Source organism: Ranitomeya variabilis, chromosome 4 (genome assembly GCF_051348905.1).
Source record: "Ranitomeya variabilis isolate aRanVar5 chromosome 4, aRanVar5.hap1, whole genome shotgun sequence".
Classification (NCBI taxonomy): Eukaryota; Metazoa; Chordata; class Amphibia; order Anura; family Dendrobatidae; genus Ranitomeya; species Ranitomeya variabilis.
Window position 1 is genome coordinate 52,449,329 of NC_135235.1, and position 22,128 is coordinate 52,471,456.

Sequence of the window (22,128 nt, forward strand, 5' to 3'; positions counted from 1 at the left end):
ATTGGTGGCCATTTAGAGCCCCAAGGTGGCCCGGTCAGTAAACCTACCCCCAGCCCCCGAAAAACAGACGGCAAAGAAGATGTTTCAGGAAAAACGCCTCCGGTGTTTCCCTGACATGTCTTCTGCTTCAAAAACAACGGAGAGGCCGCACAAGTGACCTGTATGGAGGCAGAACTGTGTTCTTATCACAAGCATTTCTGCCTCTTCTGATGCATCCCATTATTTTATTGGCTTTGGCAGCAGCTGCCTGACACTGGTCACTAAGGTTTGACGTCCACCCATGCGCCCTCATCTTTTTCAGTGACCGTTCCCCTGGGGTTCACCATTTAGTACATAATTGTACGTTTTATTTACTAGTCCCAAGTGACTGACCTCACACTCATCTTTGTGATCTGAAGTTGCCATTTTCCTCCCGAGCCTTCAGCTTCCCCAAATCCCTCTGGAATATAGGAGTAAATGGAGGAAATCATGGACCAGTATTGGAGAGAAGTGCGGACCCTCCCCGTGAGCAATGATCCCCTCTCCCACTGCTTGCTCTGTGTCCCTCCAGATTGCCGTAGTCCGTTAATAATACCTTATCACCGTGTTATCTATTGTTTAAATCCGCTTTTTGTGTTACATTATGTTTTAAAAATGTTAAATGTTTGTTTTTGCGCATAATACTGTCTTAAGAAAAATAAAAATGATGAATCTTGCAGTTTTGGCCACTGGGGCTCCTCTACACCCTAACGTCCTGTCCTTTCAGGAAATTCACTGGCACATTAGCAGCAATAGTCTGAATCAGACCCTGTATTTTGTATTGAAGCATATAATGAGCGTGTGCAAAAGTCATTGTGAAAGGAGGGGGGGAGCAGGTGAGCTCTGACATCTATGGATTCTGTGTTATCAGCCATGTATAGAGGTGTTATTAGTCATTGTAATCCTGCCTCTGATGATAATGAGACTGCTGAAAAGGGACAGGATGTATGACTCTAAAAAAGCCCGTGTGAAAGAAAAAAAATATATATAATTTTTTTTTTTTTTAAATAAAGATCATGATATAAAAAACACAAAAACCTGATAAAAACAGGTAATTTTCTGAGGGCGTTTTCCTCTTATAGGAGAATGTGTCGTTTACTTGCACTAGTGTGGAAATGGTGTGAAAGCAAATCAGTCCTTTTGTTTTTATTGGTGCTTCGGCCGCCATGTTTTGCTAACTCTATAGGAAGCGTTCACTAACAAACAGAAGTATTTGTAGTGTCCTGCTGTGTCAGTACAGTGCCAGCTGCCATGACACCTGCCCAAACAGCTTGGCACAAGTTATTTGTTGGGTGTTACTTTTAGAGATGTCCTGGGCAATTACTACATGGGCAGACATCAATCAAAATCACCCTTCAAAGAGCTTTTACAATACTTTTTAATACTGATGACCTATCCTTAGGAAAGCTCATCAATATCAGATAAGGAGATTGGACCTATCGAGGGTCTTGCGATCAGCCCAATCCACTGATCTGATACTGAGCCATACAGCGCCATACAGGGTGCAGTGGCCGTGAATGGTACTGCAAGCGCTCATCTTTTCGCTTATATAGCGGCATCCTAACCCAGGGCTTTACAACCATTAACATCGCTGTCCTCATTGCTGCCGCACAGGTATTACTGCTGCACAGATATTACTGCCGCACAGGTATTACTGCCGCACAGGTATTACTGCCGCACAGATATTACTGCCGCACAGATATTACTGCCGCACAGGTATTACTGCCGCACAGGTATTACTGCCGCACAGATATTACTGCCGCACAGGTATTACTGCCGCACAGGTATTACTGCCGCACAGGTATTACTGCCGCACAGATATTACTGCCGCACAGGTATTACTGCCGCACAGATATTACTGCCGCACAGGTATTACTGCACTGTTTAGAGTTCTGACGCTCTTTAATCAACCGGGTGATGGAGTTTCTTGGTGTCGGACCCCCATCTGCATGATGTTGATGACCTATCCAAAGAGTAGTTTGTCAATATTAAAGTCCCAGAAAATCAATTTAAATGGTTATTACCACGATAGTAAATTATCCCCCATCTTTAGGACCCCCACTGATCCCAAGAATGGAGCCTTTGAACCTCTGAAGCAGCTCTACAGCGCCCCATCTGACAGGCAGTGGAGATGCACCTGGACCTCGGCCCCATTTGTTCTTTATGGGAATTATGTAAATAGCTGACTTTCTTTTGCAAGACCCCGTTCTATGGATTGGTCGTGGCGCCAGTGGTCGGATCCCCTATATAGCCACTTATATAATAAAATGTTATATTTTTTTGACTCTGCACCTTGCTAGTTACTTACAGCCTACTGGGATGTTGGGAGTTGTAGTTTTACAGCAGCCGGGATCGCACCATCAGATCAGATACACCGAGTGCCAGTCCGGGCTTTTCCCAAACATCAGCTTTTGTGGACTGGACAAGTCATCTGCCGCCTGTGATCAGCGGGTTCTATGATTTTCTGCACAGACAAATTAATACACCCTTATCCTTGAAATGTGGCTATTACAAGGGAATGCAAATATTACTATTTTTGCACATTTTTGTCCACTTTGTGCTAGAAAAATTGTAATTTCACCAATTATTCAGATTGATTCCTCCCTGGATCTGATATTGTGGGGAGGTATAGAGGTGACTGCGGTTGGTACAGGTTGGGTTGCTATGTACACACCTTTAGGGCGCAGACCCTTCCCCGGCCGTCATCACTACGTTACAGTCTATCAGACGTGACTCGAGGCCCGAGGTATTGTAGATGCTCAGTGTGAGGAAGTCGGCCATCCTGTGCGTGAGTCATCAGTCTGTACGGTGTCTAGTGATGGTGACATTACTGGACTCTGTATGTCAGCACTAATCACATAGAATATTTTGTTTCCTGGACAAGTCGGCTCACGCGTTTCACATTTTTAAATGGATTTTGGTTTTGGAAATCTGCAAACTTTTCCCCATCTAATGCAAGTAAATAGGGTTTCCACAGCCCCGAGTACGTGTTATGGATTTTTTGGTCGCAGATTTTGGTTTGCACGCTGTCAATCCACAAATCTAAGTTGCTTGTCATTTATGATGAGGTTGAGAGATTAGCCACATTCAATCCTCGTATGGAGCCAATGCAGGAATGTCAATGTCGGCCTCATATTCCTGCAGTGAACAGATCTGACCTATGGATATCATAGAATAGTAGAAGGGACCTCCAGGGTCATCGAGTCCAACCCCCGGCTCAATGCAGGAGTCACTAAACCATCTCAGACAGATGTCTGTCAAGCCTCAGTGTGAAGACTTCCATTGAAGGAGAACTCACCACCTCTCGTGGCAGCCTGTTCGACTCATTGATCACCTTCACTGTCAAACAGTTTTCTAATATCTAGTCTTGATCCTCTCAGTTTCATTCCATTGCTTCTCGCGTTTCCATGTGCAAATGAGAATAATGATGATCCCTCTACACTGCGACGGCCCTTCAGATATTTGTAGACAGATAATGAGTTTCCCCGTAGCCTTCTTTTTTGCTAAAGCTAAACATTCCCAGATTCTTTAACCGTTCCTCATAGGACATAGTTTGCAGTCCGCTCACCATCCCGGTAGCTCTTCTCTGAACTTGCTCCAGATCTTTGCGTACGAGTTTTGGCCGTGATGGTCACACACAGCACTTGTACCTCTGATAGTCTATGGGGCCATTGACATGCCTGTGACTTTTTGGAGAAAAATTGCAACAGGGCTGTGGAGTCGGTAACCCAAACCTCCGACTCCTCGGTTTCCATGACTCTGACTCCACCAAAATGGGCTCTGACTCCGCTACTCCGACTCCTTCTCCACAGCCCTGAATGGCAGAGACATGTCCGATGTTGATCATAATCAGCAATGCAAGTCAATGGGTCCGTGAAAAAATCACAACACACTCTGATAACAGACTGTCAGAATGGAGAAGGTGGAGACATTTTTTTTTCCTTTTTATAAATTTCTCCATGTATGAGAAAATCGGATGACACTCGGACCACACTCTGATCATAATAATCGCTCTGTTTTTCTCGTCCGATCTCTGAGAATAACACTGCTCATTTTACTTCCTAATCCTCCGGCTTTTGTGGTCGGAGGTGATTGACAGGAAGACGAGAAGAATACAGTAGGATGTCCTGGTGGGGGACACGTGTGCTGCCGTCAGACGGGCGTCCCGTGAATCCAGGATCAGGACGTTCCTCTGCGTTTACCTAAAGAGATATACAGCTCTGGCAAAAATTAAGAGACCACTGCAAAATTTTCAGTTTGTCTAATTTTTTTTCCTTTATAGGTATATTTTTGAGTAAAATGTGAATTGTTCTTTTATTCTATAAACAACTGACAACATGTCTCCGAAGTCCCAAGCAATAAATTTTGTATTTATTTTCTGAAAATGAGAAATGGTCAAAATAACAAAAAAATGCATTGCTGCAGATCTCAAATTTTGCAAAAAAAAACAAATTCATAATCATTTAGAAACAACAATACTAATGTTTTTAAGAGTTCAGAAATCAATATTTTGTGGAATAACCATGATGTTTAATCCCAGCTTTCCTGCGGCTTTGCAGCTTTCCACCAGTATTTCACACTGCTTCTGGTACAATAATGTAAGCAGTTCTTCTTTGTTTGATGGCTTGTGACTGTCCATCATCCTCTTGATTACATTCCAGAGGTTTTCAATGGGGTTCAGGTCTGGAGATTGGTCTGGCCATGACAGGGATTTGATGTGGTGGTCCTTCATCCACACCTTGATTGACCTAACTGTGTAGCATGGCGCATTGTCCTGCTGGAAAAACCAGTCCCCAGAGTAGGGGAACATTGCCTGAGCAGAAGGCATCAACTGTTCTTCCAGGATAACCTTGTATGCGGCTTGATTCATACGTCCTTTGCAAAGAACAACCTGCCCAATTCCAGCCTTGCTGAAGCATCCCCAGGTCATCACCGATCCGATTTTTAATGCATAAAAAAAAAAAATTAATGATTCTACTCGCCTTCCCTCCTCTCCCCCGCCTTGCGGTGTTTTCTTCTGAAGTTGGCAGCTGACTTCAGCGTGAAAACAATGGAAGCACACATGGTGTCACTGCCATGCGCCCAAGTCACGTGCACGCCGACATCAGCTGCTGGGCCCTGATTAGCTGCCAGCATGTGTTGCAGCGCACGGACCCGATGGGTCTCTGCGCTGCATTATGCTTCAGATGAATGTGTATCCGAGGACGCACATCCAGTTAAAATTTGCTCTGGCGTTGGTGGGCCCATCACTCGCCCGAGCAATGTCAGAGTAGCAAGCTCTGGCACAGCCATCCTTGGGCAGATAGAAGGAAATGTTGCTGCAGGGCCACACGCTGGATTGATGTAGGTCCAGGTATTATTGGGTTAGGTGCCCTTTATGCGGGAACATGTCTTCTAACGAATCATCGACTAAAATAGTTTTGTCCATGGAAGTGACAGATCCTCAGTAAGAGGGAGATTACACAATGAATCATCATGGCTGCCATGCATGGTTGTGTGTAATCTGCTAAGTATACAGCTGTGATAAGTCGGCTCTGTGATGTCGCCTCGGGATTCACGCAGTGATGTGTTTGGGGTGAGCTGGGAGCCGAGAGACAATGATCTGGTGCAAGAAAGGTCGTGTTTGGGATTGATGAGTGTCGGATCTGGAGGTGGGTGACGTGGATGAGAAGAACGTCGGCTGTACTACACAAACACTTCAACGTCGTCTTCTGGGTGTGAGCGTCAAAGTCGATCGTAATGCAGTGTCTGAGTCATGAGAATCTAACGTTTATTCTTACATTATTTTATTTATTTATTTTTTTAGGCCCAGAGTAAAGAAACCGGTATATTGGCCGCAGCGAAGGTCATCGATACCAAATCTGAAGATGAACTTGAAGATTATATGGTGGAGATTGACATCCTGGCCTCCTGCGATCACCCGCATATCGTGAAGCTGCTGGATGCGTTCTACTATGAGAATAACCTTTGGGTAGGTGGATCTGCCCTGTACCTCTGTGTGACGCCCCCTCTACGTCTTCTAAGGTCAACTTGTCGTCTGCAAATCCCGATCCTTTCTGGTCAATGAACATTGGGCTTTGAGGTTTCACAAGGGGAAGTAGAAAAAGAAAAATGTCTTTCTTGAAGGTTGTGTCTGATATTGCAGCTCCGCTCCATTAATGTGAACGCGGCTTAGCTGCAATGCCACACACAACCTGCGGAGAGGTGGGGCGCTGGTTTGGGAAGAATGCAGACATTTTTTCTTTCTTTTTTGTACGACCCATACAAATCATACAGTCAGTTTATATGTGTTTTTATAATGCCAGCATTCGGGCAGGACGACCACCACAGGACTTAAATGGTGAGATGTCTCCCTATGCTAGCAGGCGAGCGGGCACAGCACCAGTCAGATCCTTAAATATATCTGATCCGAGAGAATCGGATTTTGGCTGATGGATGGCTTTCTGCTCCAGAAACGTGCCATCCCATTTGCTGACCGTGCATAGTTAATACTATGGTGAAGTCGGATAAGCTGCTGCTGTATGTGGTATAAACCACTGATCTTATAGGGAACTAAGCATCTAACACATCCACACATCATAAAAGGCGTAGGGTCAAAAGTCCGACTCCCTCCTCATACACCGCAGTGGGTTTGGCTGGTCTGGTAGCACGGACTCAGCATCATTAGGGTCAGTGGTGCTCTTGACTTTGATTGTTGGGCTTGCGTTGGTCGGGGCTTGCAAGGGTGTTGATTTTAGCAATAGTGACTTAAATGAAAGTTATAGAAATGTTTTAAGGAGTCTTCCACTACTGTTACATATGTGCTGATTCTTCATAACAATCACTTTTCTAATATACTTCTATTATGAGTTAATCTTGGCGTGGATCACGTGATCCACTGTTTACATGCAGGCACTACTATGTCTTCGTCTTCTTTGTTACCTCCAATCTGCCCCTCATCTGGGCACAGAATTCAGGTGGGATGAGTAGAGCATGCCACTCTGCTCCAGATGGGGCAGACCTGCCTTTATATGATTGATATATAAAAAAATAAATAAAGATAAAAAAAAAAATAAAGATTGACCGAATGTCTGAGCACGCAACTCAGATCACTGACTTTATTGTCCTCTGCACGAATCCCGATGATGCTTTAGAGCACCTGCCCCTTCAATTTACACTTTGATGTGTGTGCTATTAGAAAGTACATTGCAGCACCTGCTCTCCAAAGGATCGGCAGCATCAGTGCAGAGGACATTGAAGTTTATCAACTAAGCTTGCTGATACAGGGTGCAGACTGACACCGGCGATGCTTTGGAGCCCAGTGGCTGTAATGTACTTTCTATTGACAAGCACATCTCAGAGCTTGTCAATTATAGAGACCGGCACTTGAAAGCATCAGAAGGGTCAGTGCAGAAGACATTGAAGTCTATCATCTAAGCTTGGTGATACGTGGTGCAGACTGACACCGGCGATGCTTTGGAGCGCTGCTGCTGCAATGTGCTTTCTAATGGCAAGCACATCGCAGAGTTTGTCAGTTAAAGAGACCAGCACTCTAAAGGATCAGCAGGGTCAGTGCAGAGGACATTGAAGTCTATAAACTAAGCTTACTGATTCTTTAGAGAGCAGGTGCTGCAATGTACTTTCTAATGACAAGCACATCTCAGAGCTTATCAATTAAAGAGACTGGCTCTAAAGCATCAGCAGGGTCAGTGCAGAGGACATTGAAGTCTATCAACTAAGCTTGCTGATTCTTTGGAGCGTGGATGCTGCAATGTGCTTGCTATTGGCAAGCACATCTCAGGGCTCTCTAAAGCCTCAGCAGGATCTGAGAAGATTGGTCTGAGTTGTGTGCCCAGACACTTCTCCCCCATCAGGAGCAGAATGATGTGCCTTCTGATTCCATCCAAATCCTGGGGCCAGATGAGGGCTGGGTCTGATGTAACAGACAGGAAGCAGTGCCCTCATGTCCTCAATGGATTACTGGACCCACACCGAGATGCTCTCATAGTAGACGTGCAGGTAACAAAAGTATAACAGAAAGTTGATAGTTATGAATAGTTGTGACATATAGAAGGAGGGCAAATAGTAGTTGAAGACCCCTTTAAGATGTTCTTTTATCCTCCTGTTTGTGTGCAAGCGTCACTTTTAGTCTGAACTATGTTTTCTTTGTTTTGCTGACAGATTCTTATAGAGTTTTGTGCTGGAGGAGCCGTAGATGCCGTGATGCTGGGTAAGTCTCTTTCCCTTCACCCATCCTTGTGTGACTGCATAGAGCGACCCACATGGGCAGATGCAGAACAATAGAGACACATCTGCAGAACTTCATGCAGCGCCGCTACGCAGAAATGCACCCTAAAGGGCCAGATGTTATTGCTGGGGATCTGAGCATTGAGCGCTTTATTTTTGAATATCCCCTATAAGGTTATGCCAGTCTTCAATTCAGAGCCCGTTGCACATTGTCTTGTCTGATTTGTGCCCGCAGAGCTGGAGCGCCCATTAACAGAGCCTCAGATCCGGGTGGTGTGTAAGCAGACCCTGGAAGCCCTGGTCTATCTGCACGATAACAAAATTATCCATCGAGATCTCAAAGCGGGAAACATCCTCCTGACACTGGACGGGGACGTGAAACTGGGTGAGTGCTCATCACAGGACACAATTACTACTGCGCTCTTCCGCACTGATCCGTACTTTAATAAAAGCCAAGATGGACATCATAGTCCTACTCGGGCTTTAATATTGGTGACTTTCTTCCATGTAGACTTGTTCATAACCTAAAGACAAGGTATCATTCTCTACTCCAATTTTCTGGCATCAAAAAGTCACAAAATTTGGTACAAGGTGTACTTACACCGAAGTTTTGGAAGACTTTTCTAAAAAGCGTCTGTGGATATCTCAAAAAACAGGGGGCCCGACAAAAATACCAGTCCACCTGACCTGAAGTTACCATGTATGATTTGTGGACTTGGTTCTTTTTCCAGTAATCCCAAATAAACTTAGAAACCATTTATTATATGGTAAAAATGGCTTCTCTGTTTCCTTTACAGCTGACTTTGGAGTGTCTGCAAAGAACACAAGAACGATACAGAGAAGAGACTCCTTCATCGGCACGCCATACTGGTATGTGTATTGTGAAGATTTCATTCCTTCCATAAGTGCTGAAATTGGTTGTTTATACATCCTTTCAAATCCCCATGTCTTAGAAAGGTTGCACAGGATTAAAAATGGTTTAGCTCTTTTCCAAAACAGCTCCCTTCTTATTAAAAGGTTGCGTTTGGTATTACAGTTGAGTTCCATATCTCCAGTTTGGGCATACCTTCAATTGAGTATTTCCCATAAGACTCCATACTAAGCTGGCCTTCTTACTGAGGACCAGAACCTTCCCCATGTGGCCCCATGAGTGTCACACTCAGCCATCCAGTCCCTGTTATTCACTTATGAGGGGCGAACACCCCAAAAGAGGCTGTCTATACATGAGTTTATGGCTGTAGCAAGGCTCGTTAAAGGATCAGACATTGACTTACAAGGTAGATGCCTCATCTAGGTGGTTCTTACAAAAATGCAATAAAATGGCCCCTGTCACATAATTTGAGTGTCATCGCGTCCTAGTCAATTGCAGCCTGAAGAAACACAGTTTCCGAGACCTGTATCTCAACTGACAGAGCAGCTGTATCATAAGCACACATACCGGTGAGGTGCCAGAGAAGGGTAAATCTTCTCCTAGGTTGATTGCACATGGCTGGAGAAAAAAAAATATAGCTTTCCAAGGCTATGCTCACACGTTACGTTTTTGCTGCGTATTTTCCCGCAGGCAAAACCTGCTCTCATAGCAGTAAAGAAGTTGCTTACAGAAAGCAGGTTTTGCTGCATTTTTGTTGTATTTTGTGCGTGTTGATAAAGTTTAGTGCCCCCAAAAAATCATGATGCAACCTCCTTAAGGTTTTTGCACCAAAAACACCGCAAAACCTGATACTTTCGTTTTTTTGCTGCTTTTTTGCATTTACTCATCACTTTCTATAGGTGAAAAAATGCTGAAAAGACTCTGAAAGAAGTGACGTGCTGCAGTTTGCAAACCCGCAGCAGTTTTCCAAATCGGTCATGAAAAAAAACAATGTGTATGCATGAGATTTCTGTAATCTCATAGGTTTTTCTGGTACTGAAAAACGCAGCTTAAAATATGCATAAAAAACGGAGCAAAAACACGACGTGTGAGCATAGCCTTAGTCAGCCACCGTGAAGATTTGTTTCTTCTCCTGTCAAATTCCTTCTCCGGCATCTCACCAGTATATGTGCTTATAAGAATACACCTCTGTCAGTTGAGGCAGTGGACTCAGGCGCAGTGTTTCTTCAAACTGTAGTTCGTCCTGACACATGACTATGAAGGTCTGCCATTGGAATGACGTGATGGGCACTATTTTGTTACATTCTTGGAGAACTCATTTCAGGCGAGCAAGTACAACCCCCTCGTTCCCATAGAAGATTAGCACATGTGCATTCTCTACATTGAGGTTGTGTTATCAGGTGGGCCAGAGGTTGGGAATAGCCTCCATTTTCTACATTGATGCTGGTCAAAAAGTTGGGATCACCATCTGTCAGACCTTGATTGCATTTTCTGTGGATACGTCATGAATCGCCAAGGTGGAAATGCCCCCATTAACATTTACTTGTAGATCTTAGCACAGATGTGCCAAGGATGCCGCCTCTCATAATAAAGTAGGTGAAATCTAAAGATAATTAAGAAGAAAATCTGTGTAAGTCTCTTCAGTGTTGGGGAATATTAATCCTGTAGTTGTAGCATTCGTTACCTCTTGCCATGTATTTCACCAGGTTGTTATATTGTGCCGGGACCCGTTACATTCATCTCCTTCTCTCTCATCAGGATGGCCCCAGAAGTGGTGATGTGTGAGACCTCTAAAGACAGGCCGTATGACTTTAAGGCTGATGTTTGGTCTCTCGGCGTGACTTTAATCGAGATGGCTCAGATCGAGCCTCCACATCACGAATTAAATCCTATGCGTGTCTTGTTAAAGATTGCAAAATCGGAGCCTCCAACATTAGCGCAGCCATCAAGATGGTAAGTGCATCCTATCATACGTAAGCCTATACTTGTGGCACCTCCAGAAGCCTGCGCTGCTCTTTGATCTTCCCTTTATGTAAAGGGTTTAGGGGTGTTCCCATGTTAGTAAGGACACCACCTGATGATCAATGGGGGTCCGGCCTCCAGGACTGTTCTTTCTGTTGAAACTGTCTGTTTTGATCAACATTAGACTGTGTACGGCATCTTTTCTCCTGTCTCCTTTTTTGGTGTTCTGCCCTTCAGATCCCTTAAACCACAGGAAATTCCATTTCATTCTGCATGTTATTGGTCTCTACTGGAGAAGCCGCCAAAACCACACCCACTCTGTGACATCACTTCCTGCTTTACATCTATTGGCTGAAGTTGCACCACACTGACTTCCTGTTTTGCCCAGCGCACCTAATACTTCTGTGGTCTGCTCCACTATGGATCTATAGGCCCCGATTCATCATTGCATTTGCACCTTTTTTTGTTTGTTTGCACCCAATTTCTTATCCTATTTGTGTCTTTTCTGAAGTCTTATGAGCTGGCCTGTTTTTGTTTCTCTTTTGTTTTAGTTTAATTTTCCGCTCTGCGAATGGAATTTAGTAATTCCAGATGTTTTTGGCTGATTTTTTTTTTTTTATGTACGACTTTTTAAAGAGTAGAAAAATTTGGCGCTTTTTTTGTGACTTTTTGCACAAAAAATATAAAAACAATAATTGAATTGCTAGTTTTTCTTCTTTCTGCATTTAAAAAATCTGAATAAAAAGTGGTCAAACAACGTTATGTGCCCTAAAATGTTACCAAAAAAATCCCCAACTCGTCACACAAAAAATAAGCCCTTACACAGCTCTGTTCGCAAAAAAAGAAAAAAGTTACAGCTCTCAGAATATGGCAACATTTTTACTGTGTGATAGCAGAAAAAAAACAAAAAAAATATAAATCTGTAATCGCACCGACCCTAGGAATAAATCCACCCCATCACTTATACCGCACAAGGAACGGCGCAAAAATATTTATTGTATTATACTTCCCAAAAATCGGAATAAGGCTCAGCTCACCTTTATCCTGCGTTCTCCGCTGAGCGCTTACGTCGGGGTTTCCATGTAAATTCTCCAAAACCCCAATGCAGACAAAACCCTATATGGAACCAGTCACTTATGATGCAGATGGAGTCACTTTGGACTCTGTTTGGTCTCTGTTCCGTCAGTGTCCCATCATTTTAGGTGTCTCTTTCACATGCAAGTGGGGACAACCATCTAAAAAGATGGATACCCTCGGAATTGGACAGCAAACAGAGTGCAGAGTGTCTCTATCTGCCTCATTCTAGTGAGTGGTTCCGTTGGGGGGTTTAGCCTGAATTGAGCTTTTGTGCGTTTTGCGTGAAAAGCGTAGAATGTGATGCCGCATTATACTGAAAGCGATAGAAAAATATTATATACCCCAAAATGTTACAATAAAAACCCTAATTTATCCCACACAAGACCAGCCCCCACTCAGGTCCGTCATCTGTCACTGGAAATATTGGGGGTTCGTACGTTACTGATAGAACCAATACTCTGTAAAAGTGACATGGCTCCAACCCCACCCCCACCCCTATAAAATCCAGCAAAGTCTGTGCTCCCAAATCCAAACCCCCCTTTTTCTGAGCCCCACTGTGCCTAAACCACACTAAGGCCTCATTCTCTCGCTTTCTGCAGACTTTATGTCCACAACTTCCGGAAATCCATTCATTCTTTTATTTATGCAAATTGCAGTTTCGCACATTCCCCAGTGTTGAGAAAACCCTTTTGGAAGCCCTTGCCTAAACTAGAAAAGCCCTTATTGTTTCCCAATGTTCACACATTCATGGTTTTGTTAGTGGGGCGAGAAATGGAGGCAAAGAGAATGGGTCATATGGGTAAGGAGAGAGATCACATATAAAGCTGGACACGTCTGAATACATTGCACGGGCAGGATTGGCAGATGCGACACTTAACCCGACGGATATAACCCAGAAATGATGTAGCGTAATAATATACTTGAAATCTCATTTTTATAGATGTTGCCCAGGACTTTTTTTTTTTTTTTTTTAACTACAGGTCTAAATGCCAAAAGTTAGGCAACTACCTGCATCCTGCATCGGCTTGGAATGATCACTGACCGCTCCTGCCAGCAATTCAGCTACTTCATGTCAACAGAGCAGCTCTTCTTCTTCCGGGTAGCTCTGTCGACAGAGCATGACTGATGACATAATGCTGATTGACAGCGGCCAGCTTCCTGCAGTTTGGCAATCGGCTGTCAATCAGCATGACGATGGCAGTCTCGCCCCGTCAACAGAGCAGAAGAGAAGCCGCTGCTCTGTCAGCATGACATCAGAGGAAGCTGCTGAATCGCCAGAAGGAGCGGTCTGTGACTGATCTGTGCAGGCAGAGATCAGCGCCAGGCATAACAGGCAGGTAGGTAGCAACTACCTACCTGTTAGTTTTTAGGCACATTATTAATAAAAAATAGCATGGATAACCCCGTAAAGACTGGTGGACAGTTTTGGGTTTAGGAAGGTACTGTTGGAAAGATCCGCTTCAAGTTGTGCACAAGAGATGCAAAAGGAAGAAATGTCATAGTTTAATAGTTTTAAGGTTGAAAGAAAACACAAGTCCGACCTATATCCTGACATGTTGATCCAGAAGAAGGCAAGAACCCCATGAGGAAGCTGCGAATTGCCTCATATTAGGAGAAACATTCCTTCCTGACTCCACCTACGGCAATCAGACTAGTTCCCTAAATCAACGCCTCATCACCGCAATAATACCCGTAACGTCCTCTGTAAGGGTGTTACAATATTAGTATAATTAAACGCTATGTAAAAAGGACTGATGTCTGTGACCCACAATGAGATGTCACATATGTTTCCTGTAGGTCAAGAGACTTTAATGATTTTTTGAGAAAATGTCTGGAGAAGAACCTGGACGCTCGATGGACCACCGCTCAGCTACTGCAGGTAACACAGACGTGAGCCGTACCTGCCCTGAATGATGATGAAGGACAATATAATGTATAGCTGATACAATCTCTCTCCCTGCAGCATCCATTCGTATCTGTGGTGAACAGCAACAAACCCGTGCGAGAGCTGATCGCCGAGGCCAAGGCCGAGGTCCTGGAGGAAGTGGAAGAGAGTAAAGAGGAAGATGAGGAAGAGGAGCCGGAGAGCTCCTTGGTTAGTGGTTTGGTTTTTTCTTATATTTTGTGTATCACCTTCTAGTTAGGTTTCTGATTGTGTGTGGTTGCTTAGTATCAGCCTTTGCGCTCATATTCTGAGCCCAGATCATCTGACTATGACCCCATTCACTAAGCTTTATGAAGCATACACTCGGACATTACGTGATGGCTTCATTTTTTTTTCACTCTATAGGAACCGTAGTCTACCACCCTTTTCCTATGGAGAAGGACACATAAGAAAAAAAATGGCCGACATACGCCACTGACATCTCAGTGGTTTTCACTGGGGGTCTACATTGGAGAATACTCCAAAGGAAGCATAATATAAAATAAACCGTGAACAGAGACTTAAAGGGTCAATCACAAAGGCAACATTTATTTTATTTCCTTGATTATATAGCGCCAACATATTCCGCAGCTCTTTACAGACATTATCATCGCTGTCCCCATCGGGGCTCACAGTCTAGATTCCCTATCAGTATGTATTTTGAGTGTGGGAGGAAACCAAAGAACCCGGAGGAAACCCACGGAAACACGGGGAGAACATACCAACTCTTTGCAGATGTCTTTGCTTGGATTTGAACCCAGGAGCCCATCAAATCATTGAGTCACTGTGCCACGATCTGGGGTCTCATGTCTAGTGTACAGATGGAATAGCAGTGCTCGTGCATGGCTCCATTGCTTTTTATTCCTTGCTAGAGAGCTGGTTGTGTCTGCACAGTGTCAGTGCTTGGGAACAAATGGGAAATGCACAAACAGGCCAGCAAGTGTTCCTGTATTAATGGAGCCAGGCATGAAACCTGTAAGCAAACAACCTAATCCAAATGTAAATACTTGGGATTTCAGAAAAGTAATGACCTGGAACACAAAGCTGTTTACCCATCAACTCATCACAGACTCATTTCCGCTCTTGTATATAGAGCAGGCCATTATTCCTCTGCATTGCAGTAAGCTCGGCCTGTATGGTAAGCTATGCTTGTATGGTGAGCTCGGCCTGTATGGTGAGCTCGGCCTGTATGGTAAGCTATGCTTGTATGGTGAGCTCGGCTTGTATGGTAAGCTCGGCCTGTATGGTAAGCTCGGCCTGTATGGTAAGCTATGCTTGTATGGTGAGCTCGGCCTGTATGGTGAGCTCGGCCTGTATGGTGAGCTCGGCCTGTATGGTGAGCTCGGCCTGTATGGTCAGCTATGCTTGTATGGTGAGCTCGGCCTGTATGGTGAGCTCGGCCTGTATGGTAAGTTCGGCCTGTATGGTGAGCTCGGCCTGTATGGTCAGCTATGCTTGTATGGTGAGCTCGGCCTGTATGGTGAGCTCGGCCTGTATGGTGAGCTCGGCCTGTATGGTGAGCTCGGCCTGTATGGTGAGCTCGGCCTGTATGGTCAGCTATGCTTGTATGGTGAGCTCGGCCTGTATGGTGAGCTCGGCCTGTATGGTGAGCTCGGCCTGTATGGTGAGCTCGGCCTGTATGGTGAGCTCGGCCTGTATGGTGAGCTCGGCCTGTATGGTCAGCTATGCTTGTATGGTGAGCTCGGCCTGTATGGTGAGCTCGGCCTGTATGGTGAGCTCGGCCTGTATGGTGAGCTCGGCCTGTATGGTCAGCTATGCTTGTATGGTGAGCTCGGCCTGTATGGTGAGCTCGGCCTGTATGGTGAGCTCGGCCTGTATGGTGAGCTCGGCCTGTATGGTCAGCTATGCTTGTATGGTGAGCTCGGCCTGTATGGTGAGCTCGGCCTGTATGGTAAGTTCGGCCTGTATGGTGAGCTCGGCCTGTATGTTTAGCTCGGTCTGTATGGTGAGCTCTGCCTGTATGGTGAGCTGGGTCTGTATGGTAGGCTCGGCTTGTATGGTAAGCTATGCTTGTATGGTGAGCTCGGCCTGTATGGTAAGCTCGGCCTGTATGGTAAGCTCGGCCTGTATGGTAAGCTCGGCCTGTATGGTGAGCTCGGCCTGTATGGTGAGCTCGGCCTGTATGGTGAGCTCGGCCTGTATGGTGAGCTGGGTCTGTATGGTAGGCTCGGCTTGTATGGTAAGCTATGCTTGTATGGTGAGCTCGGCCTGTATGGTAAGCTCGGCTTGTATGGTAAGCTCGGCCTGTATGGTAAGCTCGGCCTGTATGGTGAGCTCGGCCTGTATGGTAAGCTCGGCCTGTATGGTAAGCTATGCTTGTATGGTGAGCTCGGCCTGTATGGTGAGCTCGGCCTGTATGGTGAGCTGGGCCTGTACGGTGAGCTGGGCCTGTACGGTGAGCTGGGCCTGTACGGTGAGCTGGGCCTGTACGGTGAGCTGGGCCTGTACGGTGAGCTGGGCCTGTACGGTGAGCTGGGCCTGTACGGTGAGCTGGGCCTGTACGGTGAGCTCGGCCTGTACGGTGAGCTCGGCCTGTATGGTGAGCTCGGCCTGTTTTGTCTCTGTAACGCAATACTCTTCTCTAAATCTTAATTAACCATCTATAGGCTGGAATCACGTGTACTGTTTTTGATGAATCCAAAAGTGGATCTACCAAAAAGAAGTAGGAGTCCTTGCTTTATATTTCCCATTCTTTTCAGATCTTCTCTTGACTTTGGTTCTTAAAACTGCATCACAAAAATTGTAAGAGTAATTCCACCCTCAAAGGTAATGTCCAGAAGATTTTCTTAGGATAAGCTAATGCTGTACATCCACTGATGGGCAGAACACTCATTGGAGTAACACCTGGCAAGGTGCTGCTCATACAGATGAACCAGGGGCAGCAGCTGAGGCCCAGGGAGCGGGCGGTCAGTGCAGTTTGCATACTTCCGGCCACATTCCGACTAGACATGTCCGGCATCGCTCAATAAACTTGCATTGATCGAATCCGCACATGTTTATTTGGCACGTGACTGCATGTATGCAAGTTGCATACTTATGTAACGTGGACAACTCTCCTGGCCCCAGAGGGAATACACGGTTTATTTAACCACTGATGTGTGTTATAAATAATGTCATCCTTGTAGCAACATTTCAGCGTCACTGTGCAGTCTTTTATTATATTTGTGGGGTATTTGAGGTTCCTTATCGTGTTTGCACCCCACCCACAATGTATCATGGTGCTGCTGCTATGATTCTAAACTATTTCTGTTAACATTCCCTTTCCTTAGCCTGTTCCAGACAGTAAAAGGGCTTCCTCGGACCTCAGTATTGCCAGCTTGGAAGAAGACAAGCTTTCCCAAAATGCTTCAACTCTTGAACCTGTTTCTGAAACAATTGTGCCTCCTTCAGTAGAAAATAAAGTCTCTGAAAAGGAACCAAAGAAGGAGAAAGTTGAGGAACCTCCTAAAGACAAGAAACCGGTCAGTCCAGATGGCACCAAACAGGACATTGAAGTTCCTAGCGTCGACAAAACAGTACTACCCGACAAAAAAGAGGAGGCCGCTGTACCGGTTTTGGAAGCAACTATTGATCCTAGCAAACCGGCACAAGAACCCTCACTCCCAGAAAAAGAGGCTGAGGAGAAACCCGAAAAGAAAGAAGATGGGCCTTCTTCTGAAGTTAAGGAAGGTGTTATTGAAACACCTGAGAAGAAAGAAATGGAAAGTGTTGAAGAAAGTAAGAAATCTGATGCTGTATGTGAATCAGGAGAAAGCAGGATTCCCGAGACTAAGAATGAGACACAAGAGGAGACCCCAGAAGTGCTGAATGAAAAGTCAGAGAGTGAAGTTATAGAAAACGGTACAAGTGATTCCATATCAGACACAAATGTAAGTGTGGAGATTTCGGAGGGTCCCAAAGTATCAGAACAAGTACAAGACTCTCAACAAGAACCAGATGTGAAAGCAGAATCTTCTGAAAGTCTTCCTCTAAATGATGAACCCCAGGAAAGTCAAGAAAATGCTTCAGGTGATATCACAGTCATTCAAGATGAACAGCAATTACCAGAAACCACTGATCAAGTCAATCACATCACTAAAGATGAAGAAGTCGTGACTCCATCACCGGAGGTGGTAGAAGATAAGAAGCCTGAGAATGACACTCCAGTTCTTCCCGAACCTGAGAAGGAATCTCCCACAGTTCCTGATCCTGGTAAAGAACCATCTCAAAGTCAACCTCAGGACAATGCTGTAAATGATAGTGAAGGTACTACCAGCTCTGAAACGGAGACTCAAGCCAACGTGCCCAGCATCAGTGTTATCTCTGCAGAAGGCGAAGAGAAGGAAAAAGCGAAGCCTGAGACCTCTCCTACTGGAGAAGCTGAAATTCCGAAAGAAGTGGATTCAGATTCTGGAACGGGATCTACAGCTGACAGTGGAAGCATGGATCTAAACTTGTCTATATCCAGCTTCCTGACCAAGAATAAAGAGTCCGGCTCGATCTCTATACAGGTAAGGCTTCTTCTAGAGCCACGGGCTTCAGCTTCTTCTCACCTCTTTATCTGCCAGTGCTCATCCACTGACATACAATGTCTGTGATGCTTAATATGCAATATTTTACAGCAATTCTCGCTTTGTAAATTGTTCACTAGGATACCAGAAGGCAGAAAAAGACGCTGAAGAAGACTCGCAAGTTCATTGTAGATGGTGTGGAAGTAAGTGTCACAACCTCTAAGATCGTGACGGACAACGACGCCAAGAGCGAAGAGATGAGATTCCTCCGGTATGGACTCTACACATTACATTTCGCTCCATTGTCTTCTCGCTCCAACTGATTTTGAAGCCGATTTACTTTTCCTAACACATTCGTTTGTATCCAGAAAAGTTCCAGGGGTCTCTTATATGATTCTGGGCCAACACGCTGCATTTTTAAATATATGTACACCAGAAAATTAATATAAATACATGGTAGAAGTGCAGACGTCCTCAAAGCTGGCAGCAGAGATTTCAGTTTGTGGCACATGAACAGCCTAAGATGAGTGAATTTTATGAAGAAGTGTTGGCCTCTTAATACATTTTCCATCTCTTCCTCCAAGAGGCTTTTCTTAAAGTCTTTCTCATAATTTGTTTGGAAACCCTTAAAAAGATCTTGTGCTTGTGGAGTCTTAAAAGCAATGCTTCATGAGTGGGAAATGTGCAAATTGGCCATCTTGCTCAACGAAACGAACAATCTCACAAGTACCACGTAGGCAAGGTAGCTACTAAAGAACTGATTCCCAGGACCCTGGTCAGTTCTCCGTGGCCAATGGACAAGAGTCCTGCAAACCACCTCCTTGGTGCCGCCATCCGTGGCTGCTCTTATGATTAGCTGGCCTGGCACAACGTCATTGTGAGAGCACGACATACGCATCGGGTGCCAGGCCGGCTAAATAAGAGGGGACATGGAATACCGACATGGCCGCTAATCCAGGGCCCTGCCAATTTATTTTCTCTGGTAGCTACCCTATAGCGTTCAACTCTTTAAAGGGAACCTGTGATGTAAAATAATCACTTTAAGGTCCACTTTACTAAAAGTGGACATCCCTTTTAACTTTCACAGCAATAATATAATAAACTACCATACCAATGTGAACAACATTTATAAATGCGCATTAATAATATGGTGTTACGTCTACTTTGTATAACCTGCTACAACAAAAAACTCATGTCCAGGCTCATTGATGTTGCCTGATTGAGCCTGTACATTCCAACATGTACGTTATTCGTATCTGTATACTGTGATGGTGTGGATCTGACCTCTGGTAATGTCACTGATCCTGAGACTAAAAAAGCCTAGTCCAGATTGGGATCTGCATCCCCTCCTGAGCCGTCTGCCCAGCGCCACTCTCTGGCACCTCGTCAGGAGGGCATTGTAGCAGCGTTGCACACCTTCAGTCTCAGGTTCCCAATAGTCAGACCCCACACCACCATAAACTTTCAGTAACACACTAGTGTCCCCATGACCCCAGATTGGGTAGGTTGCTGTGACGTGTATACGGCAGCGCGCAGTGAATGTTGTAACCTTGTGGTTAAGCCGACCGTTTCCTGCAGCAACAGCAGCCGCCTGTCTGATCTCACAACGAGGAGGCAATTGTATAATATTTCGCAGCGATTATAAGATGCTGGTGGACAGTCTGTGATTCACGGCTTTTGATTTCCTGTAGGCGACAAGAGCTGCGGGAACTGCGGCTGCTGCAGAAAGAAGAGCAGAGAGCGCAGCAGATCCTCAGCAACAAACTGCTGCAACAGCGAGAGCAAATCTTCCGAAGATTCGAGCAGGAAATGACGGTGATTACCTTCTCTACAAAGAAATGATATAAGCTCTGTGCATTTACAGTGAATATTCTCACCTATAACTCAGCTGCTGAATCCTCGCTGGGGAAAATGGAAGTTCAACCATAGACCACACTCCCCATCATTAATGACATATCATCATATAGAATCATTTGGCGTTACATGATCATATTTAAAGGGATTCTGTCACCAGGTTTGACCAATATGAGATAAGACCTTTCACCTGATATAGAGCATTCTATAATGCTGTATATCTGCCCCCAACCCGACCTGAAAGGCAAGAAAAACAGCTTTTATTATACTCACCGGCGGGGCGTTCCGGTCCGAGGGGTTCCGTGGGTCTTGGTCCGGCGCCTCCCCTCTTCCTGTGATGCCGTACTCCTTCTTGCCCATGTGGATGACGCGTTCCTACATCATGCACACAGTGCAAAGTACTGCAATGCGCATGCACCGGGAAACGCCAAAGAGTCCCCGATGTGCGTGCACTGCAGTACTTGACTCTGCGCTAGTCATGCCAGAGAAGTACACCTGCGTAGGAACGCAATGTCGGAATGACGTTGGATGTGTCATCCACACGAAGCAAGAAGGAGGACGGCATCACAGAAAGAAGGGAGGCTCCTGATAAAGACCAGCGACATGGACCGGACCGCCCCCCAGGTGAGTATAATAAAAGCTCTTTTCTCCTGAATAGCTAGGAGAAAAGGATGTTACGGTGAGTACACAAAAATCCCTATTTTCTTGTCTTTCGGGTCAGGTGGTGGCCTTATCTCATATCTGTCAAACCCGGTGACAGGTTCCCTTTAAAGGGGATGTTTAAAAAAAAAAAGTAGGATAACTCAGCGGTCACTGGCAACTTACCTATGAGTAGAGAAATGGAGATGCTCATTCAAAGCAAGGGACTAAATAATCTACAGGTTATTCCTCCTACAGAAAACATGGAGGCAATGTCCACAATATATATAATAATATCAAAAAATGTGTTTAGACAATGCAAGGCATAAATATATTTAGCAAAAAAGTATTTTTAAAAGTAAAGAAACAGGAAAGGCTCAGGTGTATAGGACGGCATCTCATCCAAAGTGTATCAGTATGGGGAAGTTTATGGGCCCGGAAATTACCATGTCATGATGATTGCCTTTCTATAAATCATTAAAGTGTTTAGTGCATAAACAATACAACTGATGCAACACCCATTAAATATAACGTGCGCGCACACACACAATTTGTAGATGTAATGACAATTATAGATAACATTGAACCTCGCAAGACACGTAGTCAGTGACTACAGCACAGCGCACATGGAAAATGGTGTACCTCCATCCACTGAATGAGTATAGGTAGTGATTGACATAAGACTCACTCACCCATCTACCGCCTGTATGATGAGCCGTCCTGTGCAGCCCCTATAATTGTCTCACTAAGGCTACGGCCCAGGTCACATGGCCAAAGATTGCTGCATGCCTCTGCTACATCGAATCACAGTGCAAGTGAATAGGGCCATATTGTGACCCACAAGGTACCGCAGCAAGCAGGACGCATAAAATCCAACCACTTCCGACTTACTGCTGTTTGTTTCCCATGATCACAATGCAGCCCCATTCACTTACATTATGCTGTGATGTAGCACTGGCCTACAGCAATTTTTGGCTGCACCACCCCTGTTATGGCCAAATTCACCGTGTAACCCCAGCCAAATTCAGCCGCACTTCTAGTCTGTA

At 45.0% G+C, this 22,128-nt stretch overlaps 1 protein-coding gene across 2 annotated transcripts in view; it reads left to right on the plus strand.

Moving 5' to 3' along the window:
- Nucleotides 1-22,128, plus strand: part of SLK (STE20 like kinase) — a 50,648-nt gene that overhangs the window by 14,055 nt on the left and 14,465 nt on the right. For both annotated transcript variants that reach the window (XM_077258513.1, XM_077258514.1), the window contains exons 2-11: nt 5,825-5,989; nt 8,179-8,227; nt 8,480-8,629; nt 9,042-9,114; nt 10,874-11,068; nt 13,952-14,033; nt 14,118-14,249; nt 17,369-18,589; nt 18,730-18,860; nt 20,281-20,404. In XM_077258513.1, coding sequence (XP_077114628.1) covers nt 5,825-5,989; nt 8,179-8,227; nt 8,480-8,629; nt 9,042-9,114; nt 10,874-11,068; nt 13,952-14,033; nt 14,118-14,249; nt 17,369-18,589; nt 18,730-18,860; nt 20,281-20,404 — 2,322 coding nt within the window. The remainder of the gene's footprint in view (nt 1-5,824; nt 5,990-8,178; nt 8,228-8,479; nt 8,630-9,041; nt 9,115-10,873; nt 11,069-13,951; nt 14,034-14,117; nt 14,250-17,368; nt 18,590-18,729; nt 18,861-20,280; nt 20,405-22,128) is intronic.